The sequence below is a fragment of the Sciurus carolinensis genome, chromosome 3, assembly GCF_902686445.1.
Source record: "Sciurus carolinensis chromosome 3, mSciCar1.2, whole genome shotgun sequence".
NCBI classification, from domain to species: domain Eukaryota; kingdom Metazoa; phylum Chordata; class Mammalia; order Rodentia; family Sciuridae; genus Sciurus; species Sciurus carolinensis.
This window is the reverse complement of record NC_062215.1, coordinates 148183826-148208145: the sequence shown is the minus strand read 5'-3', so window position 1 is coordinate 148208145 and position 24320 is coordinate 148183826. Positions and strand designations below refer to the sequence as shown.

The window sequence follows — 24320 nt, the reverse complement described above, 5'->3', positions numbered from 1 at the left end:
CTTACTTGAAGTCATCTTGCATGTGCTGTATGGAGAATCAATCACTATTTCTGGTAAATACTTAAGAGATAAAGTAAGTTCTGAAGGCCATATTCTTTTATTCCTAGATGCTCACAAGTAATCACTTTTTATTTCCTGAGTATAACTGAAATTAACATTTTGAACTTTTATGGGTAGAAATTCATTGCTAAGGCATTTGCCACTAACATTTTAGACCTACTGAGCCCTTATCAAGTATGTCCTAAATGGTAGGTCATTTCATATATGACTAATTGCCAGTATTTTGGGATCCAAATAAAAGCTCCTAATTTTCCACATAACCCTTTCCCCAACACACCTGTTTTAAGATGATTTCTTGTTGCTAACTCTCAGTTGTACTTGGTGGTACAGTCTAGATCCTCTCAGGTTCTTGTGATCTCTAGTTCCTCCACTAAGTATGACAGGAGATCTAGAAACTAAGCCAGTCCTCCAGTTCTGAACTCCATGCTGCTGTGGTTAGATTCCTAAGACTACCTGAAGTTTGCCAGGAATAGGCTTCTTATTGGTCTGGGGACTGAACTTGGGGGTACTGTTACCATGCACTACATCCCTAGCCCTTATTTATTTTGAGACAGGGTCTTACTAAGTTGCCCAGGCTGTACTCAAACTTGTGATTCTCATGCCTGAGCTCCCCATGCCCCCAGGTTGCTAGGATTACCCTGTGTGGCCACCACAACTGGCACCAAATACATCTATTTCTAATGCACAGAAAATTACCTTATTCTTTTCGTGGTGCTGGGGATTGAACCTAAAGCCTTGAGCATTCACTGTGCTCTCTACCACTGAGTTACATGCCCAGCTTTTTTTTTTTTTTTTTTTTCCCAGCGAACCAAAATGGAATATTGAGATGGGAAGACTACCAAGACTTTCTCAACTGGATTCCCTACATAGCTGCCAAATGGTGTGACTCCATCTCTTCCTTACCACTCTTAAATCCCCCATATAGAATGATCTTTCAATACAAATCTGACCAGTGCCACAGGGACCAACTAGCCCTTCATAATAACACCCAACTCTTCCCACTTTACACACTTGCTATGTTGACTTGGACTTTCTACCTGGAAAATGTTACCTCTCCTCTTTGCCTGGCTTAAATTATTTAGCCCTCAGGTTGTAGATTAAGCATCTCTTTCTTCAATGAAATTGTTCCTGATTCCTTCTGGCATTTAGATACTCCCGTTACGTGCTCCAATAAACACTGCACTTCTCATACTGTAGCATTTTTCTCAATATTATCCATTTACTATCTCCCCATGTAGTAGCTAAAGGCAGAGATCGCGTTCGTCTACCTCAATATTGTATCCTTGTCTTCTGGTACGCAGGGAATTCTGTAATGTGGTTTTGAATAATGAATGGGTTCAAACGAAAGAGTTCTGTTAGTAACACTGTATTACCTGTATCCAGCCAGGTTCATTCCTTTTCGTCCTCATTTTGTCTTTGTCAGCTCATTCTACTTTCCGCGCCCTTTCATCCTATTAACTGTCTGATCCTATCTCCATTTCCAGTACTCAGGCCTTACTTATTGTAGAAAGGACCGTCTCCCCTTCTTCCTACCGTAAGGTCTTTCGATAAACCAGATCCTACCTTTTATGCCAAATGAGGAAAAGTCTAAAAATATCAATTTCCACTAACTTTCTTCCTCAAAAAAAGACAGCTAGATAAAAGACTGCCACAAGACCAACAGCAACCGTTCAGCCAGCTGTCTCCAAAGTTCCTCAGATCCAACCGACACTTCCTTCTTTCCCCGGAAACGGAAAGATGAAAGGAAAGCCCCGGAACCTAGTGCTAGGGGATTCGTTTTCCTCAGATTTCCTGATGGGTAATGCCTACTGGTAGGCGCCGACTGGTTAACATACCCGTCGCTCTTGGCCAACTCCGCTTCCTATTGGCTTCTCAGGGCACCGCCCCCTAAGCAGGGCGGGAGATTCGGTGTGCAGCGCACCGGTCTCCCATCCCCCAGCCGGCCTCCGGAGGTCTTTGCGCGTACTTGCTCCCGCGCGTTTTATGAGAAGTTGGCTTCTCATGCAGGAGGCAGTCTCCTTTCGTGAGGCAACGACTCAACAGAATACTGTGCGTCAGTTGTGAGGCGGCGGGGCCCGCGCCCGTTTGAGACCGGGCGGTGCGTTGGGCTTCAGGGCAGCCTGCCTCCCTTTTCTCCTCAGCAGCTTGGAGCTTGTGAGGTGAGTTCAGGTGCTTCCAGCCCCGCAGTCAAGCTGGGGCGTCCGCATCCCGGTTGGCGGTGGCGCGTCTCGGGGACTCTCCTCAGCACAGCACACGAAGATGGATCGTTGCGCCTTCCTCCTTAGCCGCCTTGGCACTGGAACCCGAGGCTGGTGGAGCGCAGCCAACTGGTCAGTGGCGGGAGCTTCAGGCGCACGGGGGTGAGAGGTTCGTCAGTCTGTCCAGCAGTGACAGCCCTTCCTTACCAGGGACGCCTGATGCCAACATACCTAGTTCCCGGCTTACGGAGCCCTCTGGTCGGAAAGAAAACTGTGAAGATCTGTAATGAAAGTAGTGAAGCGCCCCGTCAGATAAGCCAGTTCAAGGAGGAGTGTAGAGGAACGGATCATGTCCCCAAACTACCACTGTATCCTAGCTTGGATAACCAGACGAATCCGACTAACTGGACAGTCACCTTGTGACAGTGCTTGGTTGTAAAATGTGGATAAGCTAGGATCTTTTGGTAGAGCTTTTTAAATTAAAAGGATGTTGAAGCATTATTTTTTCAGTTTATAGTTGAAATACTAATAGAACCGTTACGCCTTCTCCTAGTTAAGTTGTAATCTGGAGAAAAATTAGCATTACCATACAGTATTGTTGTGCAGTGGCTCAGAACATCAAATGCATATCATTCATCACTTATTGAGCACTTTTTCTGTTAGATGTGAAATGCAATATAGAGACTTACAAAAGACCCGCATGGTTAAGTTGAAATTTAAAATAAAAATGCCAATAGTAGGGAACATTTAATGAGCACTTTAAAATTTTTTTTATTTGAATTTTTATTTTTACAGACTCCATCTTGATTCATCTTACACAAATGGGGTGTAACTTTCTTATTTCTACGGTTGTACACAATGTAGATTCACACCATTCATGTAATCATACCTATACATAGGATAATACTGACTGTCTCATTCTACTCTCTTTCCTTCCCTTACCCCCTCCAGGCCCATTTTCCTCCACACCTTCCAAAGTTCATTCTCTCCCCCTCCCTATCTCCTCCACCCACCATGGTTATGTATTGTCATCCACTTATCAGAGAAAACATTTGACCTTTGGTTTTTGGGCACTTTAATAGGAAAATGACTGTGATCTCATGACAAAGCCATACAGTGTGGAGGTGATATTAGAACCCAAGTTTATCGGATATTAAAATTGTTAATTGTTACTTAATCACTAATCTATACCCTATTTTCTTTAAAAGGATTACATTTTTTTAAAAAATGTATCAAGTTCTTTATTTGCTCCCAGAGGAAAGTATGTTGCTGTTAACCCTCAGTGCTGCTGTGTAATTGACCTACAGACATTCAAGGCAATGCCTTGAAGGGTCTTAGATGGCCTCAAAGCATATTTGCATTTTACTGTGTGATTATTAGGTAGTGTTTTTTCAGCAACTGTTAGAAGGGAAGAAAAAGTTTCTTAGGAGTTCTTGGTAGAAATTTCAGTTGTGGTGATTTTGTTTGTAGTACATAAAATGGCTTAAATCTGGATAAGGAAATTATAAATACATTTGGCTATGAGAAATACTGAGTGAGGCTCCCTCTGTTGAGGAGATTTTTATTTAAATGCCATAGGGAAATTCCCTAGGGCATTACTCAATTGCTTAGCATATTTGTTATTATAATTTTTTTTCACCCTGTTTTTCTTATAACTCAAAGATTTCTGTATTTTGCCCCACTGCTTTTGTTTTCCTGTTACTTGACTCTGAGTGAGTTCTTTTTCTAATTACAGGTGACTCTGTCTGCATTTTCCAACTGCAGGACATGTAGTAGCTTAAAAGGTAAATGACACTGAAACAAGACATTTAAGTGTGCCACTTGCTGAAAGTAAACTTGGGAACATTTAGGTATCTGTATGCAATAACTAGGTCATGAGATAGAGTCAGTAGTTACTTTTTTAAGAAGAAAAGGAAAAATAGGATTTAAATGAGAGAATGGAAAGGAAAAATATTCAACTTTTGAAACTAAATTTTGTCAGAATAGCCAGAGCTGCTAAAGCTTTTGCTTGCCAAACTGAAGTTTTCAATGAGAACTGACTAGAAGGTACTAGAAAGGTTCATATTTACTGTTCAGTTTGCAAGATACCTAGAAAACCATAGTCATGATCATAAATTGCTTGTTAAGCATGCAATAAAAGTAAAGAGAGGGATGCAATGTGGCTCAGTGGTAGAGTGCTTTCCTAGCTTGTATGAGTCCCTGGGTTTAATTCCCAACATGGGGCTGGAGTGACGGAAGTGGTAAAGGGACATACTTGAAGGTTAATTGACTCCAGCTTTTATACCAATGAACTATCAGATTTCCCCCAGTAGACTCCACCTTTCTAGTGAACAAATAGTAAAATCCACCAAACAATTACTCTTTTTTTGGCTACCTTTTTTTCTAAAATCTTGGGTGTTTTCCACCCAAGTGTGTTAGTGTGGTTGTTATATAGATAGGTTAGATCTTTTCTTTACAAGCAGAATTGTTTTCCTGAGGTTATATGTTAGTTACCGTTGTTAGATTTTTAGTTCTTCTCAGATTGCAGACATCTTTCCCCCTCTTCTCCTATTTTTCAGATAAAGAATTGCGTTACCTATAATCAAAAACATAATGATAGATAATAATGTGTAATATATTTTTCTTTTTGAGAAAGGGTCTTGCTGTGTTGCCAAGGCTGGTCTGGAACTCATTGTATCAAGTGATCCTCTTGCCTCAGTCTCCTAAAGAGCTGGGACTACAGGACTGGCTCCCTACTTTAGAAGACTTTTTAAAATGTTATACATGAATGTGTTCATTACATGAATGTTTATATTTATTTATTTTGATGCTGGGCATTGAACCCAGGGGTACTTTACCACTGAACTTTGTTCCCCTTTTTTAAAAAATGCTTTTTATTTTGAGATAAGGTCTCACTAAGTTGCTTAGGGCCTTCCTAAGTTGCCAAGACTGGCCTTGAACTTGTACTCCTCCTGCCTCAGCCTCCTAAGTCACTGGGATTATAAGTATGCCTTACCGTGCCTGGCTATGAATATATAATTTATATTGCAGATGCTATGAATTTTTTGTCATGCTGATTTATTGCTTTTGTTTAGGTTGACCATGATGAATAGACTGGAATTAAAGGAAGACAAGATGCTGGAGGTTCAATTTGTGGGAGATGATGATGTTCTTAATCACATTCTTGATAGGGAAGGAGGTACTGAGTTATTGTATAGTTGAAGAGATGCTTATGTATTATTTATTTTTAAAATATTTTAACATTTTATTTTGAAAATATAACAAAGTATTTGAGCTAATAAGACTAATTAAAACTGCTTTGATTTTTAGTTCTTTCAGTCTTAATTGAAACTTAAAATAAATAAATAAATAAATAAATAAAACCATGTCTAAAGTGAAATGCTCAGCGGTAGTGGTAATTTACCTTTTGTAATCTAAAAGATGGGGTTATTTTGACCCCTCAAATACTTCCAAGATTTTTTTTTAAAATCTAGTTTTATACAGTGTGGAAGAAAAATTTATAAATTTTTCCAGTTTTTAAGTAATGATTATTTGAGTAGTACAGTTTATTTACATATTTAAATGTAATATTTAGAAAGAATTTATACCTGTCATGTTCAAATTCTTTCTATATTTATGTAGGTACTAAATTAAAGAAGGAGAGAGCTCAACTTTTAGTCAACCCCAAAAAAATAATAAAGAAGCCAGAATATGAGTTGGAGGAAAATGACCAAGAAGTCTTAAAGGATCAGAACTATGTGGAAGTTTTGGGAAGAAATGTTCAAGGTATTTGCTTAAGGGGGGGTAGACATTTGGGGGGATGTACTCTCATATTTCTGCTAGTAGTGGAAATTGCTTTGCAAGGCTACACAAAAGTAATCTATCAAGTTTAAGAGTGGTATGCTACATTTGAAAAGTATGTCCTTCAAGTTTTTTCTCTACAGTTCTGGTTTTTTTTTTTTTTTTTTTTTAGCTTTTTTTTAAAATAACCAGTCTTAAACTTGATTAGTTTTAGAAAAAAGCAATTCACAGACCAACCACTTTAAAGTTACTCTTAAGATATTTATTTTGTGACCCCAGCCTTGTATTTTTAACTTATTAAAAATAATTTATAAAGTAAGCCACTTTGTTGTTACCATGATTTCCTTTACAGAAATAATCATATGCAATATTCTAAGAACTAGAGTTGTTCCAACTTAGGCATGTTTGTTTTGTAGTTCTTTTAATACCTTCATTAAATTGCTGCCAGATTATACTTAAATTAGGCTTTTTTAATATTTTTGTTAGGGTTTTTCTGGGTCCAAGGAACACAGATCCACTCAAGCAGTCTTAAAAAATAAACATAAAGGAAGAAATCAATATCATTTGTTTTGATACGCACTGGAATTGGGACAATATTAAAAATGGAGGAACTTTACTCTCATATTTTCCTGTTTTCCCTTAGGTCATTTCTGTACTTCTATTTATGCCAACTACTTCCCTCATGCATGTACTTTTTACTCTTTCACATAAATGGCCATCATGACTACCTCTGACCTTTCTGTCACTTCTTAAGTCCATAATGCTTCTGGTTTAGTTCCCAGTGTTAAATGACTTGGTTTTTAGTTCTGCCAGTCTAGATTCTCAAGAGTGGATTTAGATTTTTAACTCAATGAGCCACTGCCCCTCATTAGTCTTAGCAGATAGGATAAAGTCTCCTATTTGTTCCTAATTTGAAAAATCAACATTTTGGGGGCATATTCTGATGAGAACTTTGGATTCCCAGTTACTGATTATGCTAAACTAAGAAGAGATTAAAAACAGTATTCTAAAAGAGAAACTTTTGTTTTCATTAATTGTTTGTTTTTGGTGTTGGGGATTGAGTCCAGGACCTCGCACATGCTAAGCACATGCTCGATCCCTGAACTGCACTCCCAGGTGTTTGTATTCTTAAAAATCATTTCTTATTATGATGTAGTTGAAGAAACAACTCTTCCAACTATTTCCACATAATAACAGCATCAGGCTGAGCACGGTGGCACATGCCTATAATCCCAGTGGCTTGGGAGGCTAAGGCAGGAGGATTGCAGGTTTCAAGTCAGCCTCAGCAACTTAGTGAGGCTGTAAACAACCTAGTGAGACCCTGTCTCTAAATAAAAAATTAAAGGAGCTGGGGTTGTGGTTCAGGGGTTAAGCATCCTTAGGTTCAATCTCTGGTACCAAAAAATAAAAATAAATAACAGCATCAAGAAGTGGTACTTAGAGCATACTGAAGTAAGTGGGTGAGGATGATCCAGATCAAGGACATTTGCCTCTGGGCCCTAATCTATCCTTCATTGCCAGCCCTGATTGGCATTCTCAAAAGGCAAAGAGAATTAATACCCCACAAATGTAAACCATAGCTTTTATTTCTGTATACTGGTTGAGAAGTCTTGCCTTAATTTTTGTCATCCCTATTTCAATCCCAAATTTTTCAATTTGTTAAAAAAATTTTCATCCCCTAATTAACATTTTGGGACTTTTTCTCCTAATCGCTTCAATCCATGAAATTTTAAAACTACTTATATGCTGTTTGTCTGCTTATATACTGCAACTCTTTGGAGGGCCACAGACCACTTTAATAGCAAAGATTTTTATCCCCTACTCCTCCCTCACCAGGAACTAATTTTCACCCCATTGGGAAGGAGTAGCATTGCCCCTGTTGAGAAGGTTGTCTTTAGAGAACATGGAACTGTTAACATTTTGATGTGTATTTTCTGTCTGTATATGCTTAGGCCCACATAAACTTGGATTTTTTTTTTTTCATAAAAAAGTTTGTAAACTAACATGCTTTTTACAATTAGTAGTATATCATATACATGACTATCATTAGACATTCTTTTATACACTTTTTTAATTGACTGCAGAGTCTGTTCTATTATATGGATATGCAATAATTTAACTGTTCGTTTGTTGACTGGGTGGTTATTTTGAATATTTGATTACATTATTATACTAAATCTTCAGGTACATTCATTATTATTTTCTTAATAAACTTGCTAACGAGGATGTTGCTCCACAGATCCATGTGGCACAAACTTTTTTTGTAAGTTATGACATGTATTGCCAGTTATTCGTTCTCCTGGAGTTTATATAAGTTACACTCTTTAATCATAGTGTGTCTTCCTAAAGATTTAGTTTTATCCTGTTTTTTTTTGTTGTTGTTTGTTTGTTTGTTTTGTTTTTTGGTGGGGAGGAATGAAGAAGTTATTTAAAATGTATTTCAGAAACAATGTGCTTATTGTTTAAAAAATTAAAAAAAATAGTGAATCCATGTGAATATGGAGGAGACAAAACAATGAAAGAACCTTCAGTTCTACTTCCCACTGTTAAAGTAATTGTAACAGGAGTTGGCACTGAAGCTATAGGAGAACCTTGGTGTGGGTTCTTAACAGCTTTTTTTAACCTTAGGGGTATTGGCCTGTTGTTTAGACAAATACTCTTAGCATAGGTTCCTATGTCATAAGGGAGTACAACTTAACCTTTAGTTAATATAAAAATAATACTTCAGAGCAATTACCTGCCAGGTATCATAATCTCAAACTCTGTTGTCAGAATTCACATAAATCCAGTTCAAAACAGTATTTAGGGTGGGTTGCATATAGGTGATACAGTCTAGCTATTTGTACAAATTCTTAAAATTTGTCCCAGAAAGAAAGTTGCATATCTGGGGTACATGTTTTGGGTCCTTTATTATCTCACAGTGCTTTTATTGAATTACAGTTTATTGTGATATCTTATGATTTCATTTGAGAGAAACTATGATAATAGAGTTCCATTAAAAGATGTTGTTATTATTTGATGTATTCCTATTTAAAGACCTCCTCAGATTAGATATTTTTCTGTTTCCTGGATAAGATTGTACTTTTTGGTTCTCTTGATCTTAGTAAAACAAATTTCAGTAGACCTAGAAACAGATCTGTAAAGAATTTTTCTGTATTCCCTATGAAATGCAACAGCAAGTACATTCCTGGTATTAACTGTACTGCTACAAACTCTTCAACTGTTTTAACAGTCTTGAGTCCAGCAAATGAAGCTTTTGTTTGGCTATGGATATGCACAACAAAATAGTTAAGTCTTACCAATATAACTGATCTTTTTGTTTGTTTCTTATTCATTGCCATCATAGGTGTACAGAATGCTGTTCTAGATAAAGTGTAGAAAGGAGTTTTCTTTTAATGTTTTCTACAGGGAAGAGGTGATTACATCTGTCACAGTTATCTTTTACCTCATTTGAGATACTGAATAATATGATTCTGCATAATCTTTTATTATATTCAGAAAGCATCTTTAAAAGACAGGAATATTTGACAATATTAGAAAGATTTAAAAACAAAAAAAAACCTTTTCAGCAAGGACCTTCGCTGTGGTTTGAATGTGGTTTGTCCCTGAAGGGTTCATGATTTAAAAGCATTGTCCCCAGTGTGGCGATGTTGAGAGGTGGTATGCTCTTTGAGATGTTGGGCCTAGTAGGAGTTATTTTGGTCATTGGGAGTGCTGCCCTCAGAAGGGATTAATGTAGTTCTTGTAAGACCCTGAATTAGTTCTTGCAAGAGCCATTAATAAAAGAGTGAGCCTGTCTCTTGATAGGCTTCCTATCTTGCCATGTAATCTCTACTTCTCACCTGGGCTTCCACTGTGATACCATCTACCATGTGACAGAGCCAAGGGAATGTTCATCAGAGCTGAGTCCATGCTGGGGCCATGTCCTTGAACCTCCAGAACTGTGAGCTAAATAGATATCTTTTCTTTAGAAAGTTCCTAGCCTTAGGGTATTTTGTAAATGCAAAACTAATTAAGACAACCTTTAAATACATTATTAATTAATTCTTTTACTTTCCCCTGAAGTGTGACTCTCTTATAATCAATGCACACCTTGACATACTTAATTCTCAGAGTCTGTTCATTTATCTAGTCTGGAGAAAAATTGTATTTGTGAATAGCATTTTTTTGTTGTTGTTAAAATTTATGTAAACAGAATTAGTTTGCTTTTGTGTATTTTTAAATATTTTATGTGTAAATATGTATTGGTACATCCTTGTACAATGCAGTGAGAGACATGAATCCTAAGTTTTCAAAGTTTTATTTTTTTTCTTGTAAATTAACTTTGCCCCTTTTTGCTAAATGCATGTTGCATTTTCTCTTTCAGAATCCTTGAAAAATGGCTCTGCTACAGATGGTGGAAATAAAGTTTATTCTTTTCAGAATAGAAAACACTCTGAAAAGATGGCTAAGTTAGGTATGTTGCTTTTCTGATTTCTACAGTCATTCACCTTTTCTAAGCTATATTTAAGCACATTTCCCTTCATTATTATCCCATTACATTCCCTAAAAGATTACCAAAACTTAGGGAATGAGGCATTTCCTAAAAGAGTAATGTCATTTTGTGTTACATTAAGCATACTTAAGTTCATTAGTATTTTTCATGTTCAGATGTCTTCTGTTCTGAGCTGAAACCCAGTGTTCATTTTTTTCTTTTGTTCTTTGTACCACAATAGGTAGACTAGGTGTTCTCTCTCTCTCTCTCATAAAGATAATGAAGTTTATTTTAAAATGCACATAGATTAAAAGCTTAGAAAGAAGTCAGCAATAGCCTTGGATAATGGTGGATTGCCCAAGTGAACTACTAACCTGTTCCCCAGAACACTTCTTCCATTTGTATTACTTGATCATACTGTAAAATCTTAGGATCATCAGAATTTTATGAATACTGAGAAACACGATGGCAGCTCTTCGGTGTCAGAAATGTTTAGCTGAAGAAATTGACCAGTCCACAAATATATTCTGAGACCTTAAATTATATGCATTGAACGGGACACAGAGAACAGGTACATAGCTCTTTCCTTACATTGGTGACAATCTAGTTTGTGATACAAGATATGTATGCACATGAGGTCATGATTAATGATATACCATAGTATATAAGTGGTGAATGTGTAGAATGAACAATACATAGAGAAGAGGAAAAAGCAAGAGCCCTTAAATATAATCCTACAATTCCCCAAAAAGCTACTTGACATTGAACAAGTCACTTAAATCTTGGGTTGGCAGTGTTCTCATCTGTAAAAGAAAGAGTTGCATTTCAACTCTTAGTTACTCATTAGAACCATCTTGGGATATTTTTAAAATCTCAATGCCTTTGTCCCAGATATTCTTTTTAATTGTTCAGCAGTGGGTCCTGGTTATTTTTTAAATTAGTGTATTCTAGTTATACTTAATATTGGGCTTCATTTTGACATACTTATACATGTAACTTAGGTGCTTAATAAATATTTAGGAAGTGATGAGTAACTCAAGAGTCACACAGTGCTGTGTGGTAGTGCACGCCTGTGATCCCAAGTATTTGGGAGTCTGAGACATGAGGAGCCCAAATTCAGGAACAGCCTGGGCAACTTAGAAAGAGTCTGTCTCAAAATAAATAAAAAAGGACTGGAGGTGTAGCTCAGTTCTGAGGCACATGCCTAGCCTGTGCAAGGCCCTGGATTTCATCCCCAGTCCCTACTGCATATATACACAAAGATTTTCTAAATTTATTATGAGTTTCATTCTGTACAGAGAAAAATATTGTTTGTATTATAGAAAAATATTTACATAAAATTGTTAGGAATGATCTCATCTAACATTTTTCTTAAACCAAGTTGCCACTTACATGAATTCTTACAAATTGCTGATTTGCAGAGAACTGGACTATAATAAATTACATATAACATTAAACTGTCACTTATTTTAAAACATTCTGATGGTACTGTGTTTAGATCTTATGAGGGCCATTATTTTTGAAAACTTTAAGGAAAGGAAACAATATATGTGAAAATACTTTGAAAATTAAAAAGGTTTATGAGCATATAAAGTCAGGGGAATACTAAAATGTCAAGAGCAAAGGAATAATTGCCCATCTGGTAAAATAAAATAGTCATAATAAGAGTGCTTATGATTTAGAATTATAAACATGTATATTCTTCTTTTTCTTTTCTTCTTTTGGTACTGGGGATTTAAACCATAAGTTCTTTACTACAGAACTACACTCCTAGTCCTTTGTTTGTTTTTTATTTTGAGACAGGATCTCACTAAGTGACTGAGGTTGGCCTCAAACTTGTGACCCTGCCTCAACTTCCCAAGTTGCAGGGATTGCAGGTGTGTGCCTGCATGCCTAGCACCTCTGTATATTTTTAAATAATGTCTTCTTTTTTTTTTTTTTCACTCAATCACTGTAGCCAGTGACCCACGTCAACATTCAAGGCGAAGTAAAAATCACATGTTAGCTGGGTGTGCTGGCACGTGCCTTTAATCCCAGTGGCTCAGGAGGCTGAGGTGGGAGGATCCTGAGTTCAAAGTCAGCCTCAGCAAAAACAAGGCGCTAAGCAACTCAGTGAGAACATGTCTCTAAATAAAATACAAAATAGGGCTGGGGATATGACTCAGTGGCTAAGTACCCCTGCAAAAAAAAAAAATCACACTTGTGAAGTGTTGACACTGATGAGAGAAATACAGGAAGTAATCGTACAACCTACCCTCTGAACCTAATTTAATCATTTGCCATTTCAGTTTACTTTTTCTCAAAAGTGTGACAAATATATTACTAATTTTGAACGTAACATGGTTCATGAAATAATTTACCTTAACTGATGTGTTTTTTAGTGTTTATTATCCCTATCAAGAAATTAAAAGTTTTTACATATACAGATACATCTAAATTATGTGCATTTTGATTATCCACATAGATAACTTCTACTCTAATACTTTATTTGTTTAACTAGGACCTATATTTAGTTGTGATATTCTTTAAAGAGTTTCTTTGACTCAGTAAATATTGTTGCTTACATCTAAATATAACAATAAAATAGAATGCTTTAATATTTTATGAATAACATGACCTGTCAGTCATTTATTACTGAATATAAGTGATTTCATATAATTGGCTAACTTACATATAAGACTTATAGACCTAGAGTTAGGAAAGTTTTATATGAAGTATGTCCAGTGTGAGAAAATAAATGTAAACAAAAGAGCAAAGACAGGAGTACAAGTAGAGAGGTTAGGAGTTCAGCCAGCTTGGAGAAAGAGATGACTATAGGGAAATTAAAAATAGATTGGGGCCGGGTGAGGTGGTGCATGCCTGTAATCCTCTGGACTGAGACAGGAAGATCCAGGAGTTACAACCAGCCTTGGCAAAATGGAGGTGCTAAGCAGCTCAGTAATCCTGTCTCTTAATAAAATACAAAATAGAACTGAGAATGTGGCTCAATAATGAAGTGCCCCAAGTTCAATCCCTGGTACCAAAAAAACAAAAAGAGAGAGAGAGAGATTGGCGTCCAATCTTACTACTACTCGATATCTATCCAAAGGAAATAAAATCAGTATGTTGAAAGGATATCTGTATTCCCATGTTTATTGAATATTATTCACAAGAGCCAAGATATGGAATCAACACAAGTATCCAAGTGTGGCATATATACACAATGGAATAATATTCAGCCTTTAAAAAAAGGAAAAATCCTTATAAGTACATTTAATTATGCATTTTATTTCATTTTGAAGAAGGGGACCCATAAATTATGTACTTGGGTTGGCCTGTCATACTTTTCTTTAAAAAAACAAAATAAATAGATCATGTATCTCCCCTGGTCAAGTACCTTCTAAAGCTACCCATTACAGGATAAAATGCAAAAATTCTTTGATCTTTAACTCACTTTTCCAAACATCATTATACTATCAAGAAATATATTTTCTATTACCTGAACCCACACTACGTTTTCCTGCCTGTATTTATTCTGAGGTCCATTTTTTTTTTCTTATTTCTAGCTATTAAGATGATAACTATAGGTCAGAATTACTCAAATTTAGTCTCTCTAATCACCCCTAGATGAAAGTGACCTCTTCATTTTCTGGATAATCACACAAGTTCAATTCCTTGAGTATTCAAGTAAATAGAACCTCAGTTAGTTTAATGGTCTCAACATTAAAATAACAATTTCAAAATATCAGTACCCACATACAAATAGCATTGGAAATCCTGTCATTTGTGACAACATGGATGAATCCTCAGGACTTTCTGTTAAATAAAATAAGCCAGGCAAAGAAAGACAAATACTGCATGATCTTAACTGTGGAACTTAAAAAATTCAAACTCATACTCAGAAACTGAAAATATAGTGCTGATTAATAGAGATCTTGGTTTTTGGCTGGGGAGATCTTTGTCAAAAGATATAAAATTTCAGTTACGTAAGAGGAATAAGTTAATAAGAAACCTATAGTCAACAAAATGACTAATGGGTTAATAAATTAACCATGTATGATATACTTGAGAATTGGTAATATAGATTTTGAGTGTTCTCACTGTAGATGTGTAAGCTAACAATAGATGAAATATCTTCCAAAAATAAAATAAAAAAAGAAAGATATTTAAGTAGGACCATATAATACACTGATGAGAGGCTAGCATTAAGACTATTTATTTATTTAATTTACTTACCTCTAGTGCTGGGAATGAAATCCAGGGCCTGGCACTTGCTAGGTAAGCATTCTACCACTGAGCTACAACTCCAGCCCTAACACTTTTATTTTAAAATTTCCAATGTTATAGACCAGTTTATTATGTAAAATATGATAGAAAAATGAAAATTAAAAGACACACCAAATATGTGCTAATTTTTATTATCAGATTCAATTACCATACAATTAAATTATATATTTCACTTAATATCATCAGAACAAATGTAAAATAGGAGCAAGAAAAGAATTACATAAACTGTACACATTTATTGAAAGTGATAATTATTCATGATTAATATAGAGCAGAGGTCAACAGACTTTTTCTGTAAAGTTGGGCACTTTAATAGGAAAATGACTGTGATCTCATGACAAAGCCATACAGTGTAAAGGGCCAGAATGCAAGTATTTTCAGCTATGTGGGTAACTGCTTAACTTTGCTGTTGTAACTCAAAAGCAGCCACAGTAATGTATAATGAATGGTGTAGCTGTGTTCCAATAAAACTTAAAATAAATGGAAGGGTGGATTTGACCCAGTGGCTTATAGCTTATGGATTCCTAACATAGATAATCAGTAAAGTTTTATATTTAACAAATGAGCTTTTCTTTTTTTCTTTTTTGTTTTCCTTTTTTTTGTCTAAACTTTAACAACACTCATAGAAGGAAAAAATTTTTCAGAGGTAAATTGATGATAGCTTTCTAAGCAATATCTGCAAACTTAGGGCATTCATTTGATTTAGTCTCAAAATTCATCTTTAATCCTTCATAAGAAACCAGATCCAACAATATAATCTGTAAAGTTATGGTTAAATTGAAACTCTTCTGGGGTACAAAGGGAGTTCAGATTTTATGAACTTTTGGGTTGAGGTTAACACATTAACCTTAAAATAGCTCATGTTATAATCAGTGTGTCAAGTTGAATGTACATGCCTTTAACAGTACTCAAACTGTTCCCCTGGTGTGTTCATAAGCTTGGATATTGCAGCAATAACTATGGAAGTTTCTACATATTTATTCTTGATTTCTGTAGTTATGAACCAGAAAGTTTATAGACTGGCACTTGCCTGTGGACCACATACTTTGAGAGATACTGATAAATAGCATAACTTAGAATAAGGAAGTTAGGAAAAAAGCATTACATTATTGCATTATTTAATATTGACCCTAGACCAGAGACTTAGAAATGTAATGAAGAGTATTCCTTTCATTTGTGAAAAGGACATTATGAAAGGAATAATAGCTTGTGGGAACACATTAGAGAACAACAACAAAAATAAAACCTGAGCTTAAACTAAACCCCCATGTTTCAGCAGGTGTGGAAAACTTGAGGAGACTTATGTAAAAGAGAACAAGACAAATATAATTTTGGGCAAATTGAAGTCATGATGAGATACATCTGGTGTGTAGAATAGGGCTTGCCTGCTAATTTTCTTCTGGAATGAATTTATTGATTAGAGGTCCAGATAGTAAATAGTTCAAGCTTTGAGCTAGACAGTTTCTGTCGTGACCACCCAGTTCTGCTGTTGTAACATTATATTGAGAAGGATTCTCAGAGACTGGGCTCCTTAGGAAATCTATTGGTCATAAGAGTGAGAGGGTGAAGATACATTGAAGACTGACACTGAAATAAGTTTAGAAGGTGAACAGGTTGTACAGGACATACAGTTCCTTCTTAATTTATAATTAAAAGGTAGGCAATAACAGAGAAAATGAGTTTAATCAAGGAAAGGTTTGATGAAGGGATGAGTAGTGATATCCATGTTTCTATTAGTGCTTGTAACCAAATAATTCATGAGCAGCGTTTGGAAGTATATAATGAAGCTGCTACTCAGTGATTATTTGTTGATCTTCTGCTATGGAGAAATGAGAATACCAAAATGATTAAGACAGTTCTCCACAGATTGGTGAGATTATACCTATTAATAGAAATAAAAACAAACAGAAAAGTACTCTTTAATGCTGTAATAATTATAGCAGCTATTATAGAGCATTTACTGTATGCCAGAATCTGTGCTCAGTGCTTTATATATGCATCTGTCTGTCTGTCTGTCTAGAAAAGCCTATAATTTGTACAAAAATCACATGGTAGCAGAGCCAGGTTTAGATCTCAGCCTGTTTAACTTCAAAATCTACACCCTTCACTATTATTACCCAGCCTCCATAGAGTTGTGTACAAGCTACAGTGGCTGCTAAAGTAGAAAGGCATCCTCTCAGGACATATCAAGGAATGTTCTTTAGGTGGTGGTATCAGTTCTTCAAGGATGAATGGAATTTGTCAGGAAGATGGAGAAAGGGATGTAACAGAAAGGCATGATTCATCAAGGCAACTCGTAAGTCATGAGGTATGGTCAAAGCACAAATTGCCAAATGGACTGTAGTACTCCCCACCCTTTCTGTTGCAGCCATTTCCCTGCCTCCCAACTACTGTCAGTCTGTGAGCATCCTAGCTAGCTATTGGTTCATCAGTCAGCTTGCAAGTATCCTTCTCCGTTATTGGTCCCCTGTTAGCCCGGCAGAATTCAACTGCTTCAGGGTAGCTACCCCGCCATCTTTTCTCTTGCTTTTCTCTCCCCTCCTCGCTTTCACACTCTTTGTTGCGCGTGCCCTTTCTCTTTCCCTATTTTTCCTCTCATTTTCTCTCTTACCCTGCAGGGAGACACTCTGTTTGCTTAATAAACCCTCTTATGTGAAAAATAAATAAATAAAAAATGGAGTGTAGTAAAGATAAGTTTTAGGGGGCTGGATAAGGGAAGGCCTGTATGTCAAGCAAAGGAGTGTATATTTCTTCTATGGATAAGGTGTGGAGAAGTTACCAGATGGTTTTAAGTAAAGGTGTTTCCTGATCAGATCTGTGTCTTATAAAGCCCATTTTGGCGATGAGAACAGGCTACTCTTGGAGTCCAGACAGACAAGTTGGGAGCTGTGGGAATAGGGGAAGGGATGAACTAGAGACCCAGTCAAGAATGGGATAAGGCTGGCTGTGTGTGGTAGTGCATGCCTTAATCCCATCTTGGGAGGCTGAAGCAGGAGAATCTCAATATTGTGGCAAGCCTTGGCAACTTAGCAAGACCCTGTCTCAAAAAAAGAAAAAGAAAAAAAAAAAGGTCTGGGGATGTAGCTCAGTGGTAGAGCACCCCTTAGCTCAATCTCCAGTGCTGAGGGGGGAAATGTGTGTGTGTGTGTGTGTGTGTGTGTGTGTGTGTGTGTGTAGATATATAAATAAAAGGGAGAAGGGATGTAGAGGGATATGGGTAAGAAAGCTGGGTTCTAGGATGATCCTGGGATTTCTGGACTTAAGGTAGTGATAGATAAAGGTACTATGAAATTTGATAGGGACTATAGAAGGAAAAGAAGTTGCAGGGAAAAATAATTATACTATACCTTGTGTCTAGTCCTTACTACACATGTTGTTTGAGTCAGCCAAGAAGTATTTGCCTATCTCTGTATTCACATTGATGACTATCTTGTTCTACCCTTTTGCCCTTCTCACTGTTTTCTTTGTAGCTTAATAGTTATCAGAGAGCTTTTGTTTCAATATAAAACCAAAATAATCTGTTTTGTATTTATGTGATTCTTTGTTGATATAAAGATTTTTTCCCCCTCTGTCCTGTGGATCAGCATCTCGTAGTCCAAAAATGATACCTTTTTCTGGTATAAAGAGAGAGCCGATGACTGAGTCATAAGGTATGCCTAGATTATTGTGGAGGATGAGGACAATAAATGTGGCAGGGCACCAGGGTAATGTCTATGGGACCCAAATGGAGAAATGATTTCAAGGAAAGCTTTTTAAAAAACCCTAATGAATTATGGAAGACTAAGGAGATCAAGAAAAAAGAAGCCAGGGCATTTGTAGAAAGTCATGAGAATCTCTTTTTATTTTCAAGACTTGAGGATGCAAATGGGAACAGAGTTCAGAATGGTTTAGGAGCCAGTAAAATGGCTTTAATTTATACAAATTCAACGGGATCTTCTCCATTTCAAGAAGAAAAGAACTGAGATAATTGTGTGTACCTTTATTCTCTGTAAGCAATGTCCAAGGGTGAGTGGTAAACTTGAGAAATGTAAATCTGTTCCTTCATTTAGACTCATTTTCTACATGCCTTTCACAGTGCAAGTGTTGTGAGCATCATGAAAATAAATACTGGATTTTTTTTATTTAAAATGTCCCCTAAGAGAAGCCAATTATTTTATCTGATGCTCAACTAAAGAAAACGCCATCTGTTCAACACCATATTCTGTTTTATAAATTACTCAATGTATTGTAGAGTTTTAGACACGAAATAAAGAATACCACACTTTGTGGGTGATTTAAGAGATTTAAATATAATTTGAGTGTGTGTAGTTTTCACTTGTCTTCAGATCCTATTTTCTGGTCCTTCTGCCCCTTAGTGAAGATATGCCTCCAGGATATATGGTAAGAAATGGAAGAATTCTATTGTGGATGGAGAAAAGAATATGTCTGAGAAAGCCGTAAGGTCTAAGTCGCTTGTATTTTGTTTATTGAGAAATTTGCGAATAATTGGAAAATTTAAGATGATGGGGAGAGAGATTAATAAAGGTAAAAATAGTACTCAATATGGGTAAGTTTATCTTTCTGATAAAACTAGCAGGCAAGTTTTTTTCTTAAGACTATATGTAAATAAAATAAGACTTTTTTCTTTTTTTACTGTTCATTAAAACATTTTTTATATATTTGTTTATCTGGTTACAGCTTCAGAACTAGCAAAAACAACAAAAAAAAGTGTTTCATTCAGTTTGAAGAATGATCCTGAAGTTATGATAAACATTCCTCAAAGTAGCAAGGGTAAGACCTCACCCTCAGTTCTTTGAAGAGAGTTTTTATAGATGCTTCACATTAAGAGTATGTTATTTTTTTTTTCTTATCCATGTGGATTTTTATGTCTTTTTTTCTATTCTGAACATTTATTCAACAAAATGCAGTTAGTATTCCAGTGTTTCTCTATATACCTATATTTATCAGTCAATAAAAGGAAAAGTTTTCTGTCCAATTAAAGTTGTACATATTGACAGCACCAACTAAGAAAAGTCTTTAAATCCCATCGTCATTTCCTTGAGTTAGACAGTTGTTCATGGAAGACTTATCTTTGGCAATTATTAAGTAAAATAAGGAGTTTGGAGTTCAGAAGTCATGATTTGTGGAGAATTGTGGAGAAGCTTTTTCCAACTAGGTTAACAGTCTACTTTTTAATAATCAAAAATTGAGGGCTGGGGATATGGCTCAGTTGGTAGAGTGCTTGCCTCACAAGCATGAGGCCCTGGGTTCAATCCCCAATACCGCAAAAAAAAAAAATAAATAAAATTGAAAAGGCTCCATTTGTTTGTGTGTATGTTAGAATGTTATGCAAATGCAGGAGGTAGCTGTCACTAATTGGAGCAGTCATGACATTACTAGTGATAATTTCACCTCTAGTGGAATGGCAGTTGAGATTCAATAGTATGTGGTGGCTTCTATGTAAAAACTACAACTTTGCTTTTAACAAAACTAGACCATGATGAAAAGTGAAGTATCTGTAGTAAGTCATGTTTTTTTGTTTCATTTAGGGCATTCTGCTTCAGACAAAGTTCAACCGAAGGTAAGCAGTTGACTGAAAATAAGCAAAAACTTAATGTTACTAAGTAAGATGTGAACAACAGGCATTTCACCTCTTAATTTATATAGTGTAATTTATAGGTATTTGTCAGTTAAATACCTAGTTTCAAATTTTATTATTTATTATTTTTTTGTGTGTGGTATTGGGGTTGGAACCCAGGGACTCACGTTCTAGGCATGTACTCTACCATTGAACTACATCCCCAACACAATATTTAACTTATAGATGAAGAAATTGAGGTTCAGAGAGGTAAAGTGACTTGTCTAAATTCACCTAACTCAGAAGGAGTAAAACTAGAAAATGTGCCTGGTCTTCTGGTCTTAACTATTCTCTTTCTGCCAGGTCATAACTATCCCTGGGTATTTTTAACTTAGAACTGGCCTGGGAATTTTATGTGTTTGGTTTTGCTTTTATATATAATTTTTTGTTGTTTCTTGAAGAGATTGATCTCAAGATCCATTAAATCTATTAACCTATCACTTAATTTACATTGGAAAACTAAATTGGTTTAACTATATTTATTACAAGGGTAGCTGAAAAGAACTGACAATTTTTATCTCCTACTTTATGTTTTGGCGTTTTCACTATGGTCCTGCCTGAATTTGGGCAAACCCAAATAGTTATGGAAGAATATAGGACATTGAGTATATAAGTGGGAGTTTATCCAGGTCTTGCTATCTATAGGTTTATACATGCCTGGGCTATGTACAGGCTTAGACAGGGAATCCCTTAGATAAAAAGTAAGTACAGACATTCAAGACCATGGTTATGGCCTTGCAGTAATGTCCTATTTAGGCAAGTCTAGGTGTAGGATTAGACATGTCAAGAGTCCTTTATCTTCTTTTTTTTTTTTTCCCCCCTGAGATGGTGTCTCACTATACAACCTAGACTAGCCTTGAACTTGAACTCCTCCTCCCTCAGTCTCTTGAGTAGCTGGTATGACAGGTGTTAACTTTAACCACTGTATCTGGCTCTCCTTTGTCTTTAATGATGCTTTTTTTCCTTTATTGTATCTTGTATATTATCTTACTATATAAGAAAGAGCTAATTACTAGAAACCAAGCAAAAATTGAGATACATTGGAGCATTATTTTTCAAGTTATATATCACAGTACATTAGTAGAGCTTGTCAATTCCCCCAAAAGACCATTGGAAAACCCATCGAAGTTTCCTACCACAATAAGGGACACCACCATGACAGAGTCCTAGAATGCTGTCTTAAAAGAGGAAGTTTAAGAGAATTATATGTATTGAGCTAGAAGATTTGAGCTCAAGTGATTTTAAGGCATGTCTTTCAAGATGAAGAACTGATTGGGATTGGGCAAAGTTGGGGACATGATATTTTAGGATTGGTTAACATAGTAAAGAGAAGGTCTTAAAGTGTGTGTTGACAGTCAAACTTGTTTGATAAGATGAGCGTGTTTACTCTATGGAGTAATTTTTTGTCCTCATGGGAGAATAGTTTGTCCAAATGAGCAAACTGTAAAGATAGATTAGTTTGCAGCAATTTCATGTAACAGGGCTGGGGATATAGCTCAGTGGGTAGAGTGCTTCACTCATAAGCACAAGGCCCTGGGTTCAAATCGCCAGCACCGCAAAAAAAAAAGGAATTTCATGTAACTTAGAAGTTATTAATTAGTCTTGCCTTTTGGGAAAGTATTATCTGAAATAGTTATTTTAATGTGAGTGTTCTAAGTTCTCAAACTTGATAGATAAGCTGTCTAGATGCAAGTTTTCTCAGTTTACAATCTTGAAACCAGTTTAGTAAGACAAACCTATATTTTAAAAAGTAAAATGAAATAGAAAATTTCTATTTTATAAGTATTATTCTTATAACTTTCAATTATACATAACACGTGTTGGGTCAAGATGGCAAAAGGTAAAAAAGAATTTTAATGATTTTGATCAACATGTTTGAAATATACTTTGCAATATACTTTATAAACCCATTGGTAGAAGTTCAATGAGATTATCATGGTTATGATAGTATTATTCTTTTCTTTTCCTTTTTCTTTTTGGCAGGACTGGCATTTGAATCCAGGGCCTCAGGCATGCTAGTCATATACTCGCACCACTGAGCTCAGAATGTGATACTTTAACATTAGTAAATTTCTCGTGCATTGAAAGATCCATTGCCATATACATTATCTAGTTATAATATAGTCTAGTAAAGGATGTTTTTTCCTATCATTTTCCCCTCTAATCAGTTATTAAGTTCCATTTTATTAACTATCATGCTGTTTTATTTTTAAACAGAACAATGACCAAAATGAATTTCTGTCAACACCACCTCATAGTCTAAGAAAAAGATTAATAGGTATGTTTTTCCTTTTACATGAAATTTTTATAAAAAATAATATCTAAGTAAGGGTCAATAATGCTTAAGTATAAAGACTGTAGACTTTTCTTGGGGTTTTAATCTTTGGCTCATCAGTTACTGGGATCTCTTTGTGACTTAGATTTTTTCACTTGTAAATTAGGCATACTCATTGTAGTATTTGACCTTGGTACAAGCTTACCAACTATTAGCTATTACTTTTGTTATTATAATAATTACTATAACCACATATTGCTATTTCTTTTCATGAGAGAAAGATATGCTCATGTTTTCAAACTGGAGATTCCTAAAGGTCAAAAACTAGAGGGCTGTATCTAATCTTAGTATTATATTTTCCACATTATGATCAGTGGACATTAAAGTCCAGTAAAATAATGTAAGATCAGACTCGGGTAACGTGATCAGAGCAGAGGATGATAACCGGAGAACAGACAGGCCAGGTGTGAATCAAAAAGAAAAACTTTATTGAGACGGCTCTCCAGCGAGATTGCCTGTCTGATAGAATGGGGCCGCAGAAGTCCCACGTGGCCCTCATGGGGTGGTGTTTTTACAACCTGGATGGGGGAGGGGAGGCTTGAGGACTCCTATTCTCCTGGGATTGGCTGGGGTCATTTGTCAGAGCCTGATTGGTTGCTTCTTTGGGAATGCACAGGCTCCATTGTTTCTCTGCGCATGCACAAGCTGCTTGATGCCCTACCCGCAGCCAGCCGCCCTGAACTGCACTAACAAATAATATGCCTTTTAGTTTGGTTTGAGACAGCTTGGAAGTGGTTCTGTTGATTTATTGAGAATTTTTATAATGAAATAACTTTAAATATTCGTAATTGTACCAAATGCTATAGAAAACTAAATAAGTATAGAACTATTTTAAAAGTTAATTTCCAAAATATTAATGAAATAACTTTATTCAGAACTCAAAAATGGTTTTAGATGTTGTAAGTATTTGACTTTGGAACAAATGCCTTGTTGGCCTTCATGTCTCTGAAGGATGTCGACCCCTTGACAATAATTATATTGGCTAACATTGTCAGATCTAGTCAAAACTCATCGCTTTGTGCTTAGTCTTTTCTAAGGTATGGATTTCATAGTACTATTAATACTACATTTATAGTCAGTCTAAAAATGGTAATGCTAAATGATTGTCTGAAGTAGTAAAAGGTAATATGTGCCGTGTATTATTATTTCATGTCAAGTACATTCCCTGTCCTGTATTTTCTCCGTATCCCAAGAAGAATCTTCTTTTTAGAGAGAAGGTAAACTTCCTTCCACCACTAAGCATGTGAACCTACATATAACTAAAACAGAGATGTCTTGTGGCATCTCTGTCAGTTCTAACTTACGCATATACCATGAGCAATAGTCAGTGCAAATCTGAATATAATAAACTATTTATGCCTGGAAAATAGGTCTTTTTTTTTTTTTAAATATGTTTATTTGTGATATGCTGACTCTGAATAATCCTCTGATGTAGATCTGTTGTTCAAACTAAAATTACTATTTTGCTTAAGGTTATTTCACTAATATTTTAGAAGTTATTTTTAAAATTTTGTTCTTATTGAATAAAAAATTCTGTTTAATCTTTATTTGATATGTATAAAACTAGCTTTATTATTTTATTTCTGAGGG

General features: G+C 35.7%; 1 protein-coding gene across 2 annotated transcripts in view; it reads left to right on the top strand.

Moving 5' to 3' along the window:
• Window positions 1-1983: 1983 nt before the first annotated feature.
• Window positions 1984-24320, top strand: part of Orc2 (origin recognition complex subunit 2) — a 45914-nt gene continuing 23577 nt past the window's right edge. The window contains exons 1-8 of one of the 2 annotated variants that reach the window (XM_047546010.1): window positions 1984-2219; window positions 3994-4042; window positions 5333-5436; window positions 5880-6023; window positions 10405-10494; window positions 19456-19548; window positions 20307-20338; window positions 22613-22673. In XM_047546010.1, the coding sequence (XP_047401966.1) occupies window positions 5340-5436; window positions 5880-6023; window positions 10405-10494; window positions 19456-19548; window positions 20307-20338; window positions 22613-22673 (517 nt within the window). In that variant the 5' untranslated portion in view covers window positions 1984-2219; window positions 3994-4042; window positions 5333-5339. The remainder of the gene's footprint in view (window positions 2220-3993; window positions 4043-5332; window positions 5437-5879; window positions 6024-10404; window positions 10495-19455; window positions 19549-20306; window positions 20339-22612; window positions 22674-24320) is intronic. The other variant, XM_047546011.1, reaches the window with a different exon arrangement.